This window comes from Geotrypetes seraphini, chromosome 1 (genome assembly GCF_902459505.1).
Source record: "Geotrypetes seraphini chromosome 1, aGeoSer1.1, whole genome shotgun sequence".
In the NCBI taxonomy this organism is placed as follows: domain Eukaryota; kingdom Metazoa; phylum Chordata; class Amphibia; order Gymnophiona; family Dermophiidae; genus Geotrypetes; species Geotrypetes seraphini.
In genome coordinates, this window is record NC_047084.1 from 345,628,903 (window position 1) to 345,652,051 (window position 23,149).

General features: G+C 42.6%; 1 protein-coding gene across 6 annotated transcripts in view; it reads right to left on the reverse strand.

Annotated features, from left to right (window-relative positions):
• Positions 1 to 23,149, reverse strand: part of PTPN13 (protein tyrosine phosphatase non-receptor type 13) — a 626,469-nt gene that overhangs the window by 454,348 nt on the left and 148,972 nt on the right. For 5 of the 6 annotated variants that reach the window (XM_033963022.1, XM_033963031.1, XM_033963011.1 and 2 more), the window contains one exon: positions 18,338 to 18,457. In XM_033963022.1, the coding sequence (XP_033818913.1) occupies positions 18,338 to 18,452 (115 nt within the window). In that variant the 5' untranslated portion in view covers positions 18,453 to 18,457. Of the gene's footprint in view, positions 1 to 18,337; positions 18,458 to 23,149 lie in introns of those variants that run through there. The other variant, XM_033963040.1, reaches the window with a different exon arrangement.

Genomic DNA, 23,149 nt, shown 5'->3' on the forward strand with positions numbered 1-23,149 from the left:
AGATGAATGGTGAGCATGGAGAAAGAAGACATGTCAAATGGTCAGGAGACCCTGGCAAGTAAGTTAAGAATAGACAGATGGAAACAGAAACCAGAGCCTGAGACCAATGTGATGTGAAGAATAAAATGACCAGACAACAAAAGGTAGAAAAAAAGATTATTTTCTATTTTGTGATTAGAATATATCAGATTTGAAATATGTGTCCTGCTAGATCTGGAGTTAGACATAACTGGGGACTGCAAAGCCCAGGCTGTTCTGCTCTAGCTTCCAGTTGGCTTAGGGCTCTCTCTCTCTGACTGGGGGTAGTTGCCCTAGTTGTACTCCCCTAACACCGTTCCTGTCATGTGTGACTGCAGTATTCTGTTAGCATGATTTTTCTGTGTAGCATTCTGTAATAATTTGGCTTAAACAATTTTCTCGATAGTGGAGGGGATATTTATGAAGGGGAGGGGAGACAGGGGTATTGTTAATCCTTGCTCTGTATTATTTGTGTTTATAAAATGACAATTGTATAGAATATTGTTTCTTTTTATACTTTAATAAAATAAGTTCAATATAAAATCATAACTATTTGAGGTTTGTGCAGATGGGATCAAACGGTTTGTGGGGACCAGGCGGGGATGCGGATCAAGTTTGCGGGAATGGGGCGGAGTCAGGGACTGAGCTTGCAGGGACGGGGTGGAGATGGGGACCAAGCTCACGGATTGGGGCAGGGACAGGGACCAAGCTCGCGGGGACGGGAACAAATGTTTCCCCCGTGTCATTCTCTGCTAGTTAACTGACTTGCCCAGAGTCACAATTTGTTGCAGCAGAAATCAAGCCCAGTTCCCCAGGTTCTCAAGCTGCTGCACTAACCAACAGACTCCTCCTCCTCCACCCAAGGAATTGAAATAATCAAATCAGGGTAAGCCAAGTGAGTGTAGTAATAGGTGCAGTGTATCCTTATATGACTGGGGCTTTACTGCATGTAATTGCCTTAATGTGAAGAAAGATATGCAAGTCAAAAGTAAGACCAACATCAAAGGTAACTCCAAGAATGTTAACAGAAGTACTACTGTATATACTCAAATATAATTTGACCTGAATATAAGTCGAAACCCCCCTTTTCCCCCCAAAAAGGAGGAAAATGGTTGACTTGAATATAAGTCGGGTGGATTAATATTCAAGTGTCCTGCCCCGTCAGGCTTTGCACCCAGCACCCTTCCATCCTCCCCTGTCAGGTTCAGCACCCAGCACTCTTCCATCCTCCCCTCCCCTCCCCTGTCAGGCTCTGCACTCAGCATCCTTCCATCCTCCCCTGTCAGGCTCTGCACCAAGCACCCTTCCCTCTCTCCCCTGTCAGGTATTGCACCAGCCCCCTTCCTTCCTTCCCCCCTCCCCTGTCAGACTTTGTCCCCAGCATCCTTCCTTTCTTTCCCCATCAGACTCTGCACCCTCCCTCCCTCCCTCTGCCCCTGCCTCCCTCCCTGCCCTAGCCTCATACGGCACCTCATCTTGGCAATCCGCGGTAGAGATGCAGCAGGCAGGAGCAAACTTTCCAAGTTCCTGCCCTGCTGCTAACCAGCTGCCGTGAGTTCCTTTGGCCGCTGAGCAACACGAGTAGGAGCGCGATTTGGCGCTGCTGCTCCGTACTGAGAGGCATCCTTACTGGCTCCTGTGAATTCAGAAGGAAAGTTACAAAAAATTTATGGAAGTTTGGGAACCATTAACTAAATATTGTAAGGAATGACTTATTTATCTAATTGAGGAAAACATACACATCCTGGGGAGGGGGGTATGTTTTGACACTGTTTAAGAGGTATCGATAGGTAATTTTATGAGTTGTTGATCAATTGGATAAATGGGTGGGGGAAAATAATTTTTGTCATAATTTTTAACAAGTTTATTGTGCTGTAATATTAATATTTTTTGTAAATGCATCATTACTGAGCACAATTATGGTTTTAAAAATGAATAAAGAAGTTAAAAAAAATAACCAATTATATTTTTCTGTTGAATTGCAGCCCCAATTCTATTATGTAAGAGCATGGAAGCTGCGAAGCCTAAGAGATGTAAAGTAGTTACCTAAAGGGATCTCAGTGATGCCTAGTAAAGCCTTTTCTCCTGAATTTGTTAATTTAATATGCTTATTTGGATAGCCAGGATCCTCATATGAGGTCTGGCAGTGTGCTAGGGATCATGCAAAGGGATTTGGGCTCCCAGGGCACATCAGATTCATCAGCAGCAGTGAACAGGATCCTGTGGAAGACATGGGAGAATGGATGCTATCTACAGCAGCGTTCTAGTCCATCATTCTTTGATGGGGTCAGCCAATTTTCGATCTGAAGCCTATGGTGAAGATCAGTTGAAGATCTGAGCCTAGAAGCAAAAGTCTGGACACCTAGTCCAGCCATGGCCAAAAGAATGAGCTCCACTGACAGGATAGCTAGGATATGATGGAGTGGGCTTCAATGGCAACTCCAGCAGAAGGAACCTAAAGATAGTACCAAGTGGACTTCTATGTCTATTGCCCAGAAATGCTAAAGAAAAGACACTTTTTTCTTTTTTACACTGTGGGACAGTTTATATAAGAAAAGACAATTTAGCCATGAATATACTGTATAATGAGTGTGACTATTGAGGAGACTGGTTGAACCGCTCAGGTCTTTATCTGCTGTTAATTATTGTGGTCAAGTTCAAAGTCAATGGCAACCAATAATGTAGTTCTTTGCATAACATCTTTATTTATTTATTTTATTTATTTTAAACATTTATATTCTGCATATCCTGCAATTCTATGCGTAGTACAATAAAACATCCACAGAATAAAAGATACAAATAACAAATTACAACATTAACATACTAATCATGTTACATAAAACAATAAAGGAAAAAGGGTTGTTTGGGGGTCAAACTGATCTTTGGGCTGAGGAAGTTTGACCACGTGACACCCTACTACCGGCAGCTGCATTGGCTGCCAATGGAGGCGCGCGTAAAGTTTAAATTTGCCTGCTTCAAAGCACTACATGGACTTGCCCCTAAATATATAACTGACCTTTTCGTCTTCTCAGCCAACAGACACAAGAGAAGCTCACATTCCAACTTCGTTTCCCCCCCAGTGAGAGGTTGTAAACTGAAAAAACACCATGAACATCTTCTCTCGCACCAAGCAGCATCATGGGGTAAAGACCTAGAACAATTGCTTTTGCCCACTACTTATGAGGAATTTAGGAAACGTCTGAAAACACACCTGTTCCTAAAGTATCTAGACAATTGATCCTCTCTTCTCTCTCCCCTCTATAGCGATTAACTTGTTCTATTGATCACTCTCTCCTCAAAAATGGATTTCCTGTCCTATTAACCCTCTTTCTTCCTCCCCTCTTAAAGTCAATCAATTTGTACCTTTGCTTAATCTTTGTAAAACGCATAGAACTTCACGGTATTGCGCTATATAAGCTGTTATTATTATTATTATTATTTTCTATCTCGCCCTGTTAGCACATCACTCACTGCTTCAATTTGGAACGGCGCACAAAAACAAAACAGTTTTAAGCTTTTTTTCTAAACTGTAACACTGTGGAGGCTTGCCTGAGCTCCAAAGCAAGCTCATTCTAACATGTAGGGCCTTGCACAGAAAACATCACCTTGCGCAAACTCGAAAGTTTAACCACGGTTAAAGAGGGCACAACAAGACAAGACTTATATCCTTAGAACATAAACTCCGGGACAGCTGATAAATGTGCAAAGACCGCACCATCTCCGGACCATCGTCATACAATAATTTAAATATCAGACAGAGTGTCTTAAATTCGATATGAGCACTGATGGACAACCAATGCAGCTCCTTTAAAATCGATGTAATGTGCTCAAATAACATCTTCCAGTGAAGATATCAAAAATGCTGTTAAGACTCATAGAATCTTCTCTTATGCTTGGACTTTTGGAGTTAGCAGACTTCTCACCTTTTTAACCTATCCAGTACAGTTTATTCCATCTGGTATCTTTCATATGCAGAACTAAAATATGCCAATATTTTAACTCTTTCTGAAACTAATTCACCAACCACTGCCATTAATACATTGCACATGTTCCCTTCAACTCTTATTGTTATAGTGGTTTAGCCATTTTTCTTTTCATGTGTCTTCCTTGAATAGCATTTTGTACAATTATTGGAGATTAGACAATGAACTTTCCCCATTCATCAGTAAACATTTTCACTTTTGTTGTTTTCTGGTACCAAACATCAATTTTGTTAGTTTCCAGTGATATAACAGTTACCTCTCTGTCTACTTGACCAATGTTGATTGTGCTTGATTGGCAACAATTATATTACACCTAATATAATAAATCCTTTATAGTGTTTTCTACAGTCTGGCACCTCTTTTTAGCAACTCCAATAACAGCAGCATTTCATTAAGTGGAATTTAGATTTTCTTCCAGTAAATATGCAATCACACTCTTGATGGTTGAACATCTGAAGAAAATATTAAATATGGTGCCAGGATCTGTGTTCCATTTGAGACAAAAAGGACTGTTAACAAACCCATTTTCTGTCCTTGAAGATGGTCAATATAAGTTTCACAGAATAATGCATCTCTATGAATCTTGCATGCCTTGGCTTTTGAACCTAGACACTAACAAAGACTTTGGTAACTTGAGTCCCTGGCTTGCAGTATCCATACCAGAAAGATGGGAGCTAATAACATTCTAGTTTCTATATGCATCACACTGAATTTATTACCTCCTCATGGCCATATATACTGTATATAGGGAAATTCTATATCCTAAGTATATGTTTAAAATATTAGCATTTACACATATACCTTGAGTGCACCTATGTGTATAAGTGCTAGCATGACACCTAAATGCTATTCTGCAAATAGCTGCCAAACTTATACAGTGTATAATTGTAAAGAGTGGGGGCCACATACAAGGTTGGAGCATGAGCTGGACATAAATGCAAGTGCCTGGAAATTAAGCACGTTAATATCCAGTTATGCTAGCATTCTACAAAGGAAAGTAGGCATCTATTCTCCATTCTGATAGGAAAAAAATCTTAAAACTGGTAAGAGCACCTACCTGCCCCTCCTTAGAAAGGTTTGCATAACCTTTCTTTAATATTTTGGCATCCTTTTCCAGTAACCATGTAGGGTACATTTATACGGGATATGAAAATATGGGCAGCAGAAGATCACTTACTAAGCGCAGCCTTATTAAAGAGAGAGCAATAAGCACAACTCTGAGGTTTTGAATTGCTAATTCTATAATTAGAAAGATGTTTAAATTTAGAGATTATTGATGTCACCAGGCACATGAACACCTAAATATTTTATGATGCCACTGCTACAGTGAAAGGGAAATTTATCTCGCCATTCTCAAAGCACATCTGAGTAAACTGCTACGTAAAGCTACTGGGTTTTGAAAATTGCTTTTTTTAAGCCTGCAAATCATCCAAAAATATAAAAGCCGTCATGTTGGGTTTTCAATGAGCAAAGGGAAGTTGTCTGCAATTACTTTCAATCTATCCACTCCTAACACAAGACCAGAAAAGGAAGATAAAGCACAGGGTTTTACAGCAAGTGATTCAAGACTGAGGGTTAACAATAATGAAGAGAAAAGAGGCAACCCAGTGTAGTGCCTCACTAAGTGAAACACATATAGCAATATTTAAGAATTGAGATCATACTCTGTGCTGTTTGATATAATAGTCAATCCAAACTATCTTATTACCTGTAAATCCAAACTTTTTAAGCACCCATATAGAAGGAAGAGCATATCCCCTTCCCAGTGTGTTGGATGGGAAGGAGGGAGGAAGAAAGGAGAGATGCCGAATTGGAGGGGCAGAAAGGAGAGGTATGAGAGACACATGGATGCTAGATAGATTGTGAGCCCACCGGGACAGATAGGGAAAATGCTTGAGTACCTGATTGTAAAAACCACTTAGATAACCTTGATAGGCGGTATATAAAACCCTAATAAACTTGAAACTTGAAACTTGTTGACCTTTTACGTTCTTTCTTTCCTATTATAAATTGTACTTTCCCCCTAATCAAAATTGTATCTATAAGTCAGTAAAGTCTTGTTATCTAATGTCTTCCCCTGGATTTTAATAGCCTTAACATTTAAATATATAAAAATTTAAATAAAACTTGAAACATGTGGCGGGACATTTTCAATATGATGTCTAAATGCGAGTTTAGGCGTTTTCAGAAGTGCATCCAAAATCAGATAGAGAAAACAGCCATTTCTGGATGTGTTAGTCCTTAGTGTGTCTCTCTTTTTAGACCAGTTTCAAAAAAATAGCGTCCATAAGAAAAATGGACAAGCCAAGCCATTGGGAAGTAGGAGGAGCCATCATTTTTATAGACCGACAACACAAATATCCCAGCAGAGCAGTAAGGCACGCTAGGGGGCACTGCAGTAAACCTCACATAAAAAGGCCCAGGTATACATCTCATTATAACCTCCTGATAGTATATGGTGAGCCCTCTAAGACCCACCTGAAACCTACTGGACCCAACTGTACACCACACCAATAGCCCTTATGCCTGGAGAGTCACCTATTTGTAGGTACAGTGGAATTTGGGTGGGGATACACTTCCCACTACAAGAATAGTACTTAGAGTGGGATATGAGTCTGGGTTCCCTTCTCTGCAATCCACTGCACTGACCACGAGCTACTCCACAGACCTGCTTGCTGCTCAAATACGACTGGTCATGCTATCTGAAGTTGCCATACAAGTATGTTTTATTCACATCTTTAGGGAGTGGTTAGTGACAACTAGGGAAATGTTGGGGGAAGTGTTGTAGTCATCTGGTCAGTTTGGACACCTTTTGGCACTTAGCCGTTATAAAAACAGGTCAAGCCCCAAACATCCAAATTGTGCCCTGGACATATTCTTAAATGTTGGATTATGGCAAAAAAAATCCAAGTAATAAGCCTGCTCTAGTCCTACCCACACCAAGTCTCTAACACGCCCCCTTGGAATTTAAACAAACTACTGACAAACTGCATAAAAAAATTGTCAAAATAGGTTTTGAAAATACTGAATTGGAAGGTTTTAAGGAGAAAAAAATCCATCTGCCCCTTTATGCCATCTTTTGGACATTTTCCTCTTTTGAAAATGAGCCTCATATCTCATGCTGAAGTGCCTCAGAAAGTCTTGCCTTTAAATGACATGTTTATGAATAAATTACAACTTGCAGTTCAGTTGACAATAACAAATGCTGCCACAATCAACTACCCTTCAACTAAGTAATTAACATATTTTAATATTCATTCAGACATTTTTTACTTTTTAAAAAAACAAACAGGATAACTAGTGCTTTCTGAAACTTATTCTATGCACAGAGCTTGTTTAGCTGGCCTTGTACAAACAATGCAAGTCAAAGCAAGTCCAAAGCATAAGATACACCCTTTCAAGAACAAAATTGTTATTGCAATTAAACAGAATAATGGAACAGGTCTGGGTTTGGTTGTTTGAAAGTTGCTTATCTCGGCTCTTGTTAATTTTAATGCTGCTTCTCATTAAAATTCCATTCCAAATCCCCAATTTTTTTTTTGTCTTTCTAGTATCTGTTTCTAACTTGTAACCTTTACAAACCCCAGAAGCCTGTGTTCTAATAACTAAAAAAAAACTGGCCAGCAATCTAAGTCAAGAACATGGTTGAGCCAGTACCAGCCCATGTTTTGCACACTTGGGTAGTTTTATAGCAGGGTGCCTAGGCTTAAAGGGCCAAAGTGCTGCTTTATAAAAGAAACATAGGCACCTTTACAAACTACTACCATGCTTCCCTGAAAATAAAACCTATCCTGAAAATAAGCCCTAGCATGATTTTCGGGGTAGGTCTTAATATAAGTGTCTTAATATAAGACCTACCCCTGAAAATAAGCTCTAGTCGCTGGCAGCAGCAGCGCTTCCCCAGCGCTGCTGCACACCTACCCCCCCCCCCCAGCCCGCTGACTCATCTCTCTCTCCCATCTGAATCGCAAGACAGGAATACCTTATAACACCAGCAGCGTCGGCACTCGGCATGCAGCCTTCGATCTCCTGGGCGTTCCTCTGCTGATGTCATCAGCAACGCAGCAGAGGAATGTCTGGGAGATAGAAGGCTGCGAAGCAGCCTGTGTAGATTGATGCCGAGTGCCAACGCTGGCGGTTTGTTATAAGGTATTCCTGTCTCGCGGTTCAGAGAGTTGGGTCATCGGGCGGACGGGGGGAAGGGGCGGAAGGATTGGAAGATGCTACACGGGGGGATGGAAGGAAGGGAGGGATAGAAGCTGCAAGGGATGGGAGGGAGGGCTAGAAAGATACTGCACAAGGGGATGGGTGAGAGGGGAGGAAAGATGCTGCACATGTGAAAAAAATTTAGATAAATTTAAGGGAAACCTTAAATGTTTCCTATTCAAAGACACATTTTGAATGCTAAATGATCTCAGGGTCTGCCCTAGCTGATAACCAAATGATTCATTTATTTTATAAACATGATCTTCCCCACCTCCCCTCTGTTTTTTACCTTGTCTCTTTTCTATTAAATTGTTTTCCCTCACTTTCCTCTTATTTCTCACGTCATGTTTTCAGTCGTTTTAAGTACATTACGTATCTCCCTATTTTTATTATAAAACACTTAGAATTTATGATCAGCGTTTCATCAAATTTTTAATAAACTTGAAACCCCTGATTTTTCTGGGAAGGGGGTACTACTTCCATGACATTCATTTGAAGTAGAGCTTCGATTTCCTGAAGAAGAAGGGACATCTATTGAGATGTGAAAAAGGACTTTCTTGGACGATTGTCAGGAGAAATAGTGATAAAATGAAGAAAGTAACCCTCCTGTATGACTTTGAGGACCCAAGTGTCTGTGGTAATGAGAGTCCAGAGTTGATGATATAAGAGAAGTTGGCCTCTGATGTGGTTGAAAAGGGGAAACTGCAGATATGCTTTCTAGAGGCATGCCAAAAAGACTGAGTTGATTTTTGTACAGAAATCTGAGGCTTCTGAGGCTTCTGCGATTTTTGCCTTTTCTGTGGTGGGGTTTTGGAAGAGGATGAGGTAGTTGGATAATACCTCTTATATGAAGAAGAAGCAGGTCTCTGAGAAGATCTAGATGGTTGAGTCTTAGACTTAGACCCCGTTAAGGTAGTTCAGCTCTGTTCATGTCGAGTAAGTCTTTGCATGACATCCTTGACTTTGTCCCCAAATAGCTCTTCACCTAGACAGGGAATATTTGCTAAATGATCTTGAATGTTGATGTCCATGTCAGAGACTCGCAGCCATGCAAAACATCTCATAGCAACAGACATAGCCGATGCTCTAGATGTCATATCAAATGCATCAAAAGCTGATCTTTGAAGTAGGCTATGTGTAGTTTCATGGAACTCTGGAAGTCGTTCAGATGGAATGTATTGTTCAAAATCTGACAACTTCTTTATAAGTTGTTTAAAATAGAATGACAAAGAAATTATAACTGAGAACTCTGCTGGTCAACATAGAGATCTGTAAGAGGTGACAAACATATCTATGGGGGTGCAATAGCATATACGCTTGTACTGGAGGATTTTTTAAGAGTTGACACAACCCGGAAAGACTGTGGCAGGAAGAGTGAGAGAAGTCTTCCAGTGTGAAGAGGCAATTTTAGAAATTCTTTAGGAGACTCATCAAAATCTATTGCCTCAAGGAGTTCTGTGGGCATCAAATATCAGCTTATTTCCTCCCATATCCAAATACCTTTTCCCTCAATAGTCAGTTGCCCACTTCAAAATAATCATAAAGAAACCTATAGGTGTGTTCGTTTTTTATGTACCCCAAGGAATCACTACCTTACATTACTTTCCATTTTCATCCCTTTTTCCCTTTTCCAAAAGACCTGGCAATACCACAGCCAACCTGTAAGAGATCTACCTAAACTGGAAATGGTTTTCAAGGGTGATGATGCAGAGGACTGGAAAGAAATCTCGGTGAATCTGGAAGATGTACTAAGCCAAATCGACAAGTTAAAAAGTGATAAATCACCTGGACAGGATGGAATACATCCCAGGGTACTAAAGGAACTCAAAAATAAAATTGCTCACCTGGTGTTAGTGATCTGAACCTGTCACTAAAATCATCTGTAGTGCATGAAGATTGGAAGGTGCCAATATTACTCCAATTTTTTAAAAAGGTTCCAGAGGAGATCTGCGAAATTACGGACCAGTAAGCCTGACTTCAGTGCCAGGCAAAATGGTGGAAACAATTATAAAAAATAAAATTGCGGAACACGTAGACAAACATGGTTTAATGAGACAGAGTCAGCATGGGTTCAGATGAGGGAGATCTTGCCTCACCAATTTGCTTCACTTCTTTGAAGGTGTGAATAAACATGTGGATAAAGGTGAGCCAGTTAATGTAGTGTTTCTAGATTTTCAGAAAGCTTTTGATAGTTCCTCATGAGAGGCTCCTGAGTCATGGGATAGGTGGCAAAGTTCAGTTGTGGATTAGGAATTGGTTATCAGATAGAAACAGAGGGTAGGGTTACATGGTAATTTCTCTCAATGGAGGAGAGTAAACCATGGTGTGCCGCAGAGTTCTGAGGGTTCTGTACTTATTTATAAATGATCTGGAAATTGGGACGATGAGTGAGGTGATTAAATTTGCAAAGTTGTTAAAATGCATGTGGTTTGTGAAAAATTGCAAGCAGACCTTAGGAAATTGGAAGACTGGGCATCCAAGTGGCAGATGAAATTTAATGTGGACAAATGCAAGTGATGCACATTGGGAAGAATAACCTGAATCACAGTTATTGGATGCTAGGGTCCACCTTGGGGGTTAGCACCCAAGGATCAGGGTGTCATTGTACAATGAAACCTTCCGCCCAATGTGCAGCAGCGATCAAAAAAGCAAACAGAGTGCTAGGAATTATTAAAAAAGGGATGGTTAACAAGACTAAGAATGTTATAATGCCTCTGTATCACTCCTTGGTGCAACCTCATCTGGAGTATTGCATTCAATTCTGGTCTCCTTATCTGAAGAAAGATATAGCAGTGCTAGAAAAGGTTCAAAGAATGACCAAGATGATAAAGGGGATGGAATGCCTCTCGTATGAGGAAAAACTAAAACGGTTAGGGCTCTTCAGCTTGGAAAAGAGACAGCTGAGGGGAGATATGATTGAAGTCTACAAAATCCTGAGTGGAGTAGAACACGTACAAGTGGATCGATTCTTCACGTCATCAAAAATTACAAAGACTAGGGGACACTTGATGAAGTTACAGGTAAATGCTTTTAAAACCAATTGGAGGACATTTGTTTTTCACTCAGAGAATTGTTAAGCTCTGGAAAGCATTGCCAGAGGTTGTGGTAAGAATGGATAGCGTAGCTGGTTTTAAGAAAGGTTTGGACAATTTCCTGAAGGAAAAGTCCATAATCTGTTATTGAGAAAGACATAGGGGAAGCCACTGCTTGCCCTGGATCGGTAGCATGGAATGTTACTACTTCTTGGGTTTTGGCCAGGTACTTGGATTGGCCACCATCAGAATGGGCGGGGCCTTAGGCTCAACTGCTTTCCTAGAGGATTCTTGTTCCCTGTCAGGGACAATAAAGGAATGGAGTTTGACCTCTAATCCTCACAGTCCTGTTCTGCTTGGTCATTAAGGCTGGGATCCAGCTTACTCCGCATCAGGGAAACCTCCAGATCTTTTCCTGGCTCACTATTGGCACACTCTAAGGTAGTGCAGCATATCCCAGACGCAACAAATAAGCTTTCCACATGAGATTCACTCAAGTTACAATCCTTACACAGGTGGCTCCATAGACCCCTGCAAGACCTCAGGCTAGATTCTCTTGGGCTCCGCAGGATCCACACATTTGCATTTCATGCCTTCACTGTTTGAGGTCTCTGGGAGGGGATTTTCCCTACCACTTGAATTCCCTGCAGTTCCTTAGCCCTAGAGGACTCAAGAGAAGGCTAAGCTCTGGGCTCACGGCATGCAGTACACGGACACTCCTTAGCCGACCATCCAGCACAAAACTGGCATGATATAGGGGCAGGGAAGTGTAGGAGAGGGTCGAAATACAAAACATACAAAGAAATGAGAAAAAGCACCAAGAACCGTCCAGATTTGGGAATACAGTAGATGTTTTATTCTACCCTTTATGGTCCGTGTTTTGGCGTACAAATGCCTGCCTCAGGGGTCCATTGGGATTGAGGAAACAATATAAGTAGTCAACAATGATAAAGAACTTGAAGTATCCAAAGCTGGATCCTACATGTTTGGAAGGCCAGTACAGAGAATTTAAAAAACTGAGCTGCAAGTCCTGCAGAGACTTCATGTCAGAGGAGAGGAACCACCTACCTGTGTGCTATCTGCCCCAATAGTTCTGTAGCTCTTAAAGAATGAATTCTTCTTCATTCCTGACTCCACCGCGCACATGATAGAAACAAGACATCTAAGCAGGCATGTCTGAAACAGAAAGTAGGCTAGCATATATCAGGCAGGGCAGGCATCAAGACTACCATTCCTGTTTACAAGAAATATTAGTAAGGTAAGATCTTAATACTTCCTTCTTGTGCAACAGGACTGGTCGTCTTGACCATTGGGATATACAAGAACAGTCCCCTGTCCATAAGGTGGGACAGATGAGCCTGCTGCCAGTACTAAGGAACCAAAAGCGGTGTCCAGCCTGGCTGCTACATCCATCCTGTAAACTTAGTGAACATGTGGAAATTGGATCAAGTGGCTGCCCTGTAAATCTCTGCAGGTGAGGCTGCTCTAGACTCTGCCCAAGAGGATTTGACACTGAGTGGAGTGCGCCTTCACTGACATTTGAGACTGCTTTCTGCTTCCAAAAAAGCAGAAGATACAGCCATCCTGATCCATCTGGTTATGGTCACTTTAGATGCCGGTCTCCCCTGACATGCCACATTCATAAGCATGGTGATCAGACAACCGGAACTCATTGGTCACCTCCAAATAATGAATCAAACTTCAGAACTTTCAACACGCTATCTGCTTTCTTCACTCTCGTAGGTGTGATGGCTGGGAGTCACACTTCCTGGTTCACATGAAAACTAGACACAACCTTCAGTAGAAAAGAAGGTATCGTTCAAATCAAGACACTAGCCTCTGAGATGCAAAGTAAAGGTTCCCTACAGGACAGAGCCTGCAGCTCCGACACCCTTCTCGCTGACGTCACAGCCACTAAAAAAACTGTCTTAACCATCAGATCTACCAGGAACGCCTCCTCCAAAGGCTCATACGGGGCCTTCGCAAGTGCCCACAGGAACAGATTAAGGTTCCAAGATGGAAAAGGCTGTCTTACTGGAGAGCAAAGACATAAGCCTCCCTTCAAAAATCTGGATACATCAGATGAGATACCAACGAACACTTGTTGACCTGTGCTCTGAAGCAGGAAAGTCTGGCTATCTGTACCTTGAGAGAACCAACCACCAGGTCCTTCTTCAGCCCTTCCTGCAGGAAGTCTAGCATCACCAAAACTGGTGTGGTCACCAGGTCCGAGCACTTTTGCACACACCAGTTCTTGAAACACTTCCAGGCTTTTGTGTAGGCTGCTAAGGTGGATTGCTTCTTGGGCCTGAGGAACGTGGCAATAACTTCAGATGAGTAGCCTTTATGTCCTAAGGCTTCGAGCTCAAGAGCCATACCATAAGACCAAAGCGCTCTAGACCCTCCAGAGTGAATGTACCCTGTGAGAGAAGATTCAGATGACAAGGAAGCCTGAGAATCTCACTCCTCTGCAAACTAAATCTACATACCACAGCCACCTCGGATCAGGGCCACTAGGATCACTCAATCTCGGTGCATTCTGACCTGCCAAAGTACTCAGCCTATCATTGGACATTGAGGGAAACACACATAGAGGCACCTCCACAGGCCAGGCTTGGACTAGAGTATCCAGTCCAGCACTTTTGGGCTCGTACCTTTGGCTGAAGAAATAAGACGCCTTTTTGTTGGATGCTGAGGCCATGAGGTCAAATGTCAGAGGCCCCCAGTATCTGACTATGCTGGCAAAAGCCCTCCAAAAAAACAACTCCCCGGGATCCAAGGTCTGCCGAATTAGAAAGACTGCCTGCACATTCTCCATCCCGGCTACTTAAGCCATCAAGATGGTTAAGAGATAGGCTTCTGCCCACCGAAAGAGCAGGCAAGCCTCCAAGCTGAGCGGTGCACTCCTGGTGCTTCCTTGCCTGTTTATATAGGTTCCTGCAGTCGCGTTGTCTGAGAAGACTTGGACTGCCCTTCCATCTAGCTTACTGTCCAGGCCTCGCGGAGCTAACCATAATCACTCTCAGCTCCAAGCAGTTGATTGACCACTTCCTCTGAAATAAGAACCATCGCCCTAGCAGCAGGCATTCCTCGCAATGAGCTCCTCGGCCAAATAGAATAATATCTATCATCAGGACTGTTCACTGAGAGATGCATAGCAGCATTCCTCTGTTCAAGGACTGTGGCTCTAGCCACCACTCCAGGATGCTCCATGCCTTGCCTAACCAAGGTAGCTGGAGGTAGAGGGTGTCTGCTTGAGGAGACCACCTTGAGAGGTGCAACTCCTGAAGCAGGAGCAAGAGCGTACTTTCCCAGGGAGCCACATCTATGGTGGCTACCATGGATCCTAGCAGTTGAAGATACTACCAAGCTATAGGGGTCAGAAGGCCACGAATCTCCCGAATTTGCCTCACAAGTTTCATTTTGTGTGCTTCAGAGAAGGCGGCCCTGTTCTGTGCCATCTCGAAATGGAACAGACAGGCTCCCTACTCCTCGCTTGCAGAGAGTAAGACTGAGGGGATTGAGCTCATCCCAGAGTGATAGGAGGTGAAACATGAAAAACAAACAGTGGGCTCTCTACAACCCTCATAACTAATGGGGATTTAACTCGATGATGAAGACTACCAGTCCTGTTGCATAAGAATGGGCTATACTCACTGTGTTTTGCTGGTGCCTACCTGTGTCAGCTTTGCTGCAGCCTGACTTAATGGGGAGGACTTTCTTCCTCAAATCCTTGCAGGAAACAGTCAACTGAAGATCTTCATGCTGCCAGTTGGATAAACATTGACTGAGGACTCCACCCCTACAGATCCTTGCAGTGTGACGGAGGAAGATTAAAATGCAGCCAGCTCCCTGAAACCCAAAGAGATCCACACAGGGGCCCCCATATCCTGCATTCAAGCCTTTGATAAATCAGCAGGTGAGTTGGCTTCCAGGAGAATGGACCCTGAGCCTCAAAGAAGCCTCAACTGATACACCTGGGGGTTGCTCTGTGAGCTGCAGCCCACCCTTGTGGAGTCTATGTCCTCCCCCCCAGGCAGAGTAGCCCAAAAAATGGGGTCTTCTGGCACCAAAGTCTCTCAAACAGAAGAAAAATACCCCAAAATAATTAAAACTGAACAAAGCAGATCAGAACACAGCTTCTCAGTTCACTTTCAGAAGGAAAAACTGAAGAGGGCACTATACTGGTGAAGGAGGAGTAGCTGAAAGATGTGATTGACACTTTTCTGCAAGCAGTTCATGAGCAGGGATTGATCACCTAACGTACATACTCCTGTGTTTATGTAACAGAATTATCATGTCATCTGAGCAATAGCAACACAAATCTGTTTACTCTGAGGCACACTGTGAAATACAAAACTTTAAAAAATCCCAGCTCAGCATACAAGTAGCAAACCTGTCATACAATAGTAGAACTAATTCCTACAATCCAAACAGCAAGAACCTACCTATGAATAGGCAAGACTACAAATATTACACTGGATCCTAGATCATCAATACACCTATTACTGGTACAATAATAATAATAACTTTATTTTTGTATACCGCCATACCCCGAAGAGTTCTAGGCGGTTCACATTAGTTAGACAGAGATTACAAGTGGTTACATATCAAATTGATCATAGAGTTGCAGACATCAGGCGAGAGTAGTTACAAGTGGTTACATATCAAATTGATTGTAGAGTTGCGAACAGCAAGGAGAGAAGAAGGGGGAGAGGAGGGAGATGGGGGAGGGGAGTAGATTGTAAACAGGGAAAAATTACACTTTCCTCTGTAATGGGGGGAGGTTACCCCCAAACCCCCCAACGGCAGCGCCAACATTTCCAAGTAAACTGGGGGGGTTCCCCCCAAATCCCCCCCCTCAGAGCACTTTAAATTTAACTTTTAATCCGGCACGCTGACGTCCTGCGCACATTTGTCTCAGCTCATTTGTCCGCGTGTGACTGTCCCACGTGCTTTCATCTATGAACCATCTCTGATATATAGATCTTTCCCTTTTGGCTCTGTTCTACCTTTCTTTTCTACCTTTTATTTTACCTACCATTCAAATTTCATCATTTTTCTCATCCTCCAGTTCTCTACTTATTTCTTTTCACTTACCTATCAGTATTTCATCTCTACTATTACTACTAATAATAATTTTTATAGCACTAGTAGACATGCAAAATGCTGTACACCAAAACATAGAAAAGAGAGTCCCTGCTCAAAAGAGTTTACAATCTAGTCAATACAAACTGGACAAAAAAGTGCTCAGGTAGGGAAATTACAGGGGGAATAAGACAGATATTGGTGCTTAGAAGGTGGGTTGGAAATTGGAATTGAAAGCATCTTCAAATAAGTGAGCTTTGAGTCTGGATTTGAATACTACCAGAGACAGAGTTTGACTTAGTGAGTCAGGCAGTTTGTTTTGGGTATACAGTGCAGCACAGTCTGGAGTTGGCAGTAGAGGAGAAGGGTACAGATAAGAGAAATTTATCCAATGTGCCTGGAGGGGAGTGTGGGGAGAGGAGAGATACTGAAGAGCTGCAGAGCAAATACACTTGTGGGTCAGCAAGAGGAATTTGAAATGTATGCAGAAACTGATAGGGAGCCAATAAAGTGGCTTCAGGAGAGAGGTAATGTGGGCATAGCGATATTGGCAGAATATGAGGCATGCAGTAGAGTTCTGAACAGACTGAAGGAGAGAGAGATGCTTTAGCAGAAGGCCAGTGAGAAATAGGTTGCAATAGTCTAGGCAAGAGGTGATAAGGGTATGGATAAGGGTCTTGGCAGTATGCTCAGAAAGGAAGGATCTGATTTTAGCATTATTGTAGAGAAAAAATTACAAGTTTAGGCAGTCTGTTGGATACATGAAGAGAAGGAGAGAGATGGGTCAAAGATTACCCCAAGGTTGTGAGCCAACGAGACAGGTAGGATGAGAGCGTAGTTCACAGAAATAGAGTAAAAGGGAAGAGGAGAGACGGGTTTAGGTGGAAAGATAAGGAGTTCAGTCTTGGCCATGTTTCATTTTAGATGGCAGTGAGACATCCAGGTAGAAATCCGGGCCTGAATGTCTGTTGAGATTTCAGGTGTAGAGAGATAGATCTGTGAATTGTTGGCATAGAGGTCATATTGAAAGTCATGGGATAAGACTAGAGCACCAAGGGAAGAAGTGTAGATGGAAAAAAGAAGTGGAACCAGGACAGAGCCCTGAGGTACACTGACCGAAAGCAAGATGGCGGTGGAGGAAGATCTACCACAGCATTCGCTAAAGGTGCATCTCCTACTTTGTTCCTCACTCTCCTATTTACACTCTCCTTCTTCAGTTTCCTATTCTTTTCTGTCACCCACCCCATTACCACATTTTTACCTTCTGTACTCACCATCCTCTTTTCATTCATCTCCATGACAGCAACTCCCTCACAACTTCTTCCACATGGTTCTATTATGTTCAGCATCTCCCCTTCAAATTTGTAGCTCAGCATCTCCTCTCTCTTTCTCATCTCCACCCTCCATTCTTGTAGCCAAACATCTTCTCCTTCTCTCCTCCCCCCCCCCCGTAGATTAGCATGCCCCTTCTTAAGATCATAAGAACTGCCATACTAAGACAGATCGCAGATTCATAAAGCCCAGTATCCTGTTTCTAATAGTGGCCAACCAAGGTCACAAGTATCTGGTAAGACCCAGAGTAAAACATATTTTATGCTGCAACAGTGCATCTTTTCCCATTCTTCTCCTACCCCATTCTTTCCTACTTTACATCCAGAATCCTTCTCTCTCTTCCCTTGTCTTCCATTTTCCCTTCTCCTCCTGGTCCAGCATGTCAACTTCTCCCATCCACCAATGGTCTCCTTCCACCACCCCCCCACACACACACATATCATAGTCCAGCATGTCTCTTCTCTCCTATAGAAATAACTGCTGTTCCTGAAGAACAGAAGCTAAAAAGGGGCCCAGGTGAAATCTCTGTATTCCCATCCCCACTGACTCTAATACTATTTTTTTTCAATCAAGTAGGAGGTACTACTGCTAACAGCAGAAAATTTTTACAAAATAATAACATGAACCAATACAAGAATAAAATAAAAATACTGCAGGCACTGTGTCAAGGTGGTTTACCTTTTCTAAATAATTCCTGAAGACTCTCAGCACTTTGGTTCAATAGGGCCCACATCTCCTCTTCTTGTAATGGCCCACCTCGGACCTCCAGAGCCTCTGCCAGTGATACATGCATATTATCTGAGATAAACAAAAAAAAAACCTGATTAGAAATCTTGAGCAAAGAAGGCTTCTATTAGTTTTCATATTTGTACAACATTCAGGCACAAATATTTTTGTTTCTTAACTCTAGAAACACAGATGTCATTTTTGATCTACCAAATTGTCATTAGTCTGTTTAGGATGTGATGTCTCTGATAAAAACTTGATTAACCATTCATTTTATGAGTATAATGAATATGAGACAAAAGCGTACAATACAAAGGGCCTATTTTACTGAGCTATGTTAGGCACTAATGCACACCTAACAACAAAAATAGCCTATCAAGGGACATTCTATAAAGTTATGAATTAGTCTTGCCATCTGTGTATGCTAAACATATAGGATGTTGGGGTTTGTTTTGTTGGGAGGGTCTTGGGGGGGAGCATGTCAGGGGCAGAGAACAGGCACAGAAGTACAATTCAGCTAGCATGATGACATTAGCAAATGCTAACCAAATAACTCTGACTTAAAACTTTCATTATTTTTTTTTTTACATTCACACATTAATGCTAACCTTAGTGCACAGTAAAAAAAAAAAGTAATAGAAAAGGGCCAATTTTACACCCATGCCTAAAATGGGATTAGCACACAGAAAAGACATGTGTAAGGACACAGTCCATATCTTCAGTTAAAGGGTCCCATAATATTTGAGGGAAGAAATAATTTAAGATTTCTAAATTTTCCTAAATGTCCTATCATCTCACCAGTGGAGATGGTTAGGAAATATTTTCGAGAGACTTTGGCCATACCATTGGAAAATACGCCCCCTATTGTGAGAGCTTATTACCTCAACATTAAAAATCCTCAACAGGAATCTACTCCAGCTGAATTGCCTGTAGATAGACAGGCGGATATGAATTTCTCTTCATTTTTGGAAACTTCTTTAGAAGTAGTTACTGATAGAACTACCTTGCTTGTGACTCTTGCTCTGGAAAGTGACAGGGAATTTGTTCTTCATCTATATTTCTGTCATATGAATGACCAGTTTTTAGGCGCAAATGTTAGAATTTTTCCAGATTTATCTCAAAAAACCCAGAGACGTAGGAAAGAACTCTTGGCCTTGAGGCCCAGAGCTCTGGCTCTGGGGACAACATTTCTTGTTAAGTATCCCACAAAATGTTTTGTTACCTATCAGAATAAAAACTCTGTTTTTTGAGCCTAAACAACTTATAGAATTTATTAAGTCGAGAGAAAGGTTGGTAACCGTACCTGATGATATATGATTTGCCAGCTGCAGTAGGAAGGTGTATCTATTGCCGTCTCTCTTGTATTAGGTTAACAATTTCCTCAGTGTTTAATTTCTTTTCTTGATCTCTTATATTGTGGACTAAATAAGAGTTATATTTTCTTTATACCCTTTATCTATAAACCTATTTTTCATTATCTCTAACAAATGATGTACATGCTTGTAAAATTGAAAATTGCATAAATAATAATAATAATAAAATATTTGAGGGAAGAATTATTCTAAAATATGGTTTTGTTCAGTCACTGTGGATTCCAAAAAGCTCTAATTACTATTTACTACTACTATTTATCATTTCCATAGCACTAAAAGGCATACACAGCGCTATACATCTGACATGTAATAGACAGTCCCTGCGCTGAAGAGCTTTCAGTCTAATTTGGACTGTCAGACAGGATATACAGGCATTGGGGAGTTTCTTGCAGAGAGAACGATAGGATGGACCATAAGTAAATTTTATGGTGAATGGGAGTTAGGAGTTGAAAGCTGCCTCGAGAAAGATTGTCCATATGAATTGGACCCTGCTGGAGATGGTCCAGGCTAACTGAAAGATGAAGAGAATCATCTATTAGGAGGCACACTAGGTCTGGATACCATGGTCTGTGAGGCCAATCAGGGGCAATGAGGCCATAGTGGAAAAACATACAGGAGACTCCCGGCTACTTTTGGAGAAGGGTATCAATCCCTTCGGACTTGAACTCCCTCCTGCAGCAGAAAAACCTGGAACCTTGGCATAGCAACACAACACTATGAGATTATGAGCAGGCTGGAAGGCCACAGGAGTCAATGCCCACTCTCTCAGGTCCGTGGTTGTTTTCCTAAGAAAATCCATGTGAAGGTAGTCCTCTCCCACAATGTGAGCTGCTGAGAGTGGGAGAAGATGCTCCTCTGCACAAAGAAAGATGAACTGTGCCTCCTCCACCAGAGGATTGCTGTGTGCACCGCCCTGTTGGCTGATGTAGGCAATTGTCATGTTATCCAAGAGCACCCAAACTGGCTTTCCCTCGAGCAGGGATTTAAAGGCCAACAAGGCTTAGTGCACCTCCTGCAGCCCCAGATGGTTGATGGACTAACTCATCTCCTCCTGACTCCATGTGCCTTGCATATTGAGGTGGAAACAATGGGTTCCTGAGCCTGAGAGTCTGGCATCCGTCATGACCACCAACCAAGCTGGAGAATCCAACAACATTCCCCTCTCCAGGAAGCCTGGCTGCAACCAACACACTATGTTGCTCCTGGCCAGCGATGACCAGAGCAGCTGGGCATTGTAATCTTGAAAGATTACTGCACAGGTCCTGGACCTGATGGGCCGCCGCGTGAGCGGACTGCTGGGCGCGATGGACCTCAGGTCTGACCCAGCGGAGGCATTTCTTATGTTCTTATGACTAGCAACCATCAGGCTAGAACTGACCTCTGAAGAGGGCACATGTGCATCCTGGTCCATGGCACCATGGATTGAGTGTAGCTGCCATTAAACCCAGCACCTGTACATAGTCCCAAGCTCAAATTTTGGGCATCCGCAACAGCAACTTGATCTGCTCCCAGAGCTTGACCCTCCAGGGCTCTGGAAGACACATTCATCCGCATGGCATGTCGAACACTGCCCCTAGGTATTACACACACAGAGATGGATCCAAATGGCTCTTGACCATTTTGACCACCCAACCCAGAGCCTGAAGAAGAGAGATCACTCTGGATGTGGCTCAGCGACTCTCAGACACTGAAAAGGACCTGATCAACCAGTTGTCCAGGTAGGGATGCACCCAGATTCCTTCTTTACGGAGAAATGCTGCCATAACCACTATGACCTTGGAGTAGGTCCTGGGGTATCACTGACAGCCCAAACGGCATTGCCCTAAATTGAAAGTGTTGCCCCATTGCTGCAAACCAGAGAAAACGCTGATGGGGAGACAAAATGTGGTTGTGTAGATACACCTCCTTCAGATCCAGGAACACCACGGTGAGGAGAGTGCAAAAAAATCAGCTGTGCCATGAAAACAGAGCTGCACCAGCATAAGTACAGTGCAAGCATGGGGAGCCATCGAACTCTGGGAAGACACCTCCCCAGTGCAGTCCATTCACCCCTGCCTTCCAAATTGCCAAGGACTCACCACAGGAAAGAGAGACCACAGAACTCAGTCCTGCCTCCCTGAGGGATCTCTGCCACTGAAACAGGAGCTGGTTTGTCTGGGTTTAAGATATGAATGGACTTGTATTCTTAGTTTCTGTAAGTGGGATGCCACCACCACCATGGTAAAGGCACTGGGTGCTGTTGGATTTGACGGAGGCCTATTTTCATATCCCTATCAAATCCAGGTAAGCTAGGAATTCCCCAGGAGTTGCCGAGATGATCACAGACCGAACCGTTTCCATCCTGAAGCAAGAAACCTTGAGGACCGATTGGTCTCCAGTCTTCAGAGCCTTCCTCTGGCATGATGAAGTATATAGAATATCTACCAGAGCCCAAGTCAGAATCCAGGATGGGTTCTAAGACCGCAATGTCCAGCAACCTTTGGACCATGGTCTCCACCCAAGCTGCCTTGTCTGGTCTTCCCACTGGGGAGTCCAGCAAGAGCTCTGAAAGGGGCCAATTTGTAAGAATGAGGCTCCACACAAGGCTCAGATCTGGATGAGGCGACCCTAATGGTTGGTCTCTCACCTTTTTATTGAGTATCTTAGCTCCCTTAATTAATGCTAATGCTTTGAAGGTTACAATTTCATCATGCATTTATAGTATGGATTATAACAAGATAACTCATTTGTTTACATATTTCATGTGATTTTCAAAGCTACTATCTCACGTGACATATGAATACATCATAACAGTTACAATAAAGTGATTTCCTTTGTGTACACTTCTAATATGTCTAAAATCTTACTATAGCTTGTGATAGTCCAAAGGTTATAATGCCTGCTCCTTAAGCTCCTCGTGATTAGCCTTAAACTTAGGGTCTGCTTTTGCACATAGGCAAAGTCTGATTGTTGCCCATATAAGGAATTCTTAAACAAGATAAGGGATAAGGGTAAATGTGTGTCAGGTTAATATGTGACAAGAAGGGAGGGGGGAATGCCTCCGCATTCTGTCACAAGGTGCAAACATTTTCCTTGCTATAGAATGTCAACGTGGCAGGAGGGGAGAGGGAAAGGATTCATACTTCCACAGGGCCTCAGATCCTCACACAAGACCTAAGATCAGTGTGCTGACCTGGCCTATGTGCTGACCTTGCCCTGGTTCAGAACTGCATCCCTTCACCAATAAAACTCAAGTTTGTAGCCATCTGTAAGAATATCCAGGACCCGGTGATCGGAGGTGAAGTCCATCCACTCCTCCAGAAACGCCAAAAGCCACCCCCTGCTCTGTGGAGGCCCGGCTGAGGGTCATAACTGGGCTCCCTCCAATTATTCCGCAAGCAACTGAAAACCT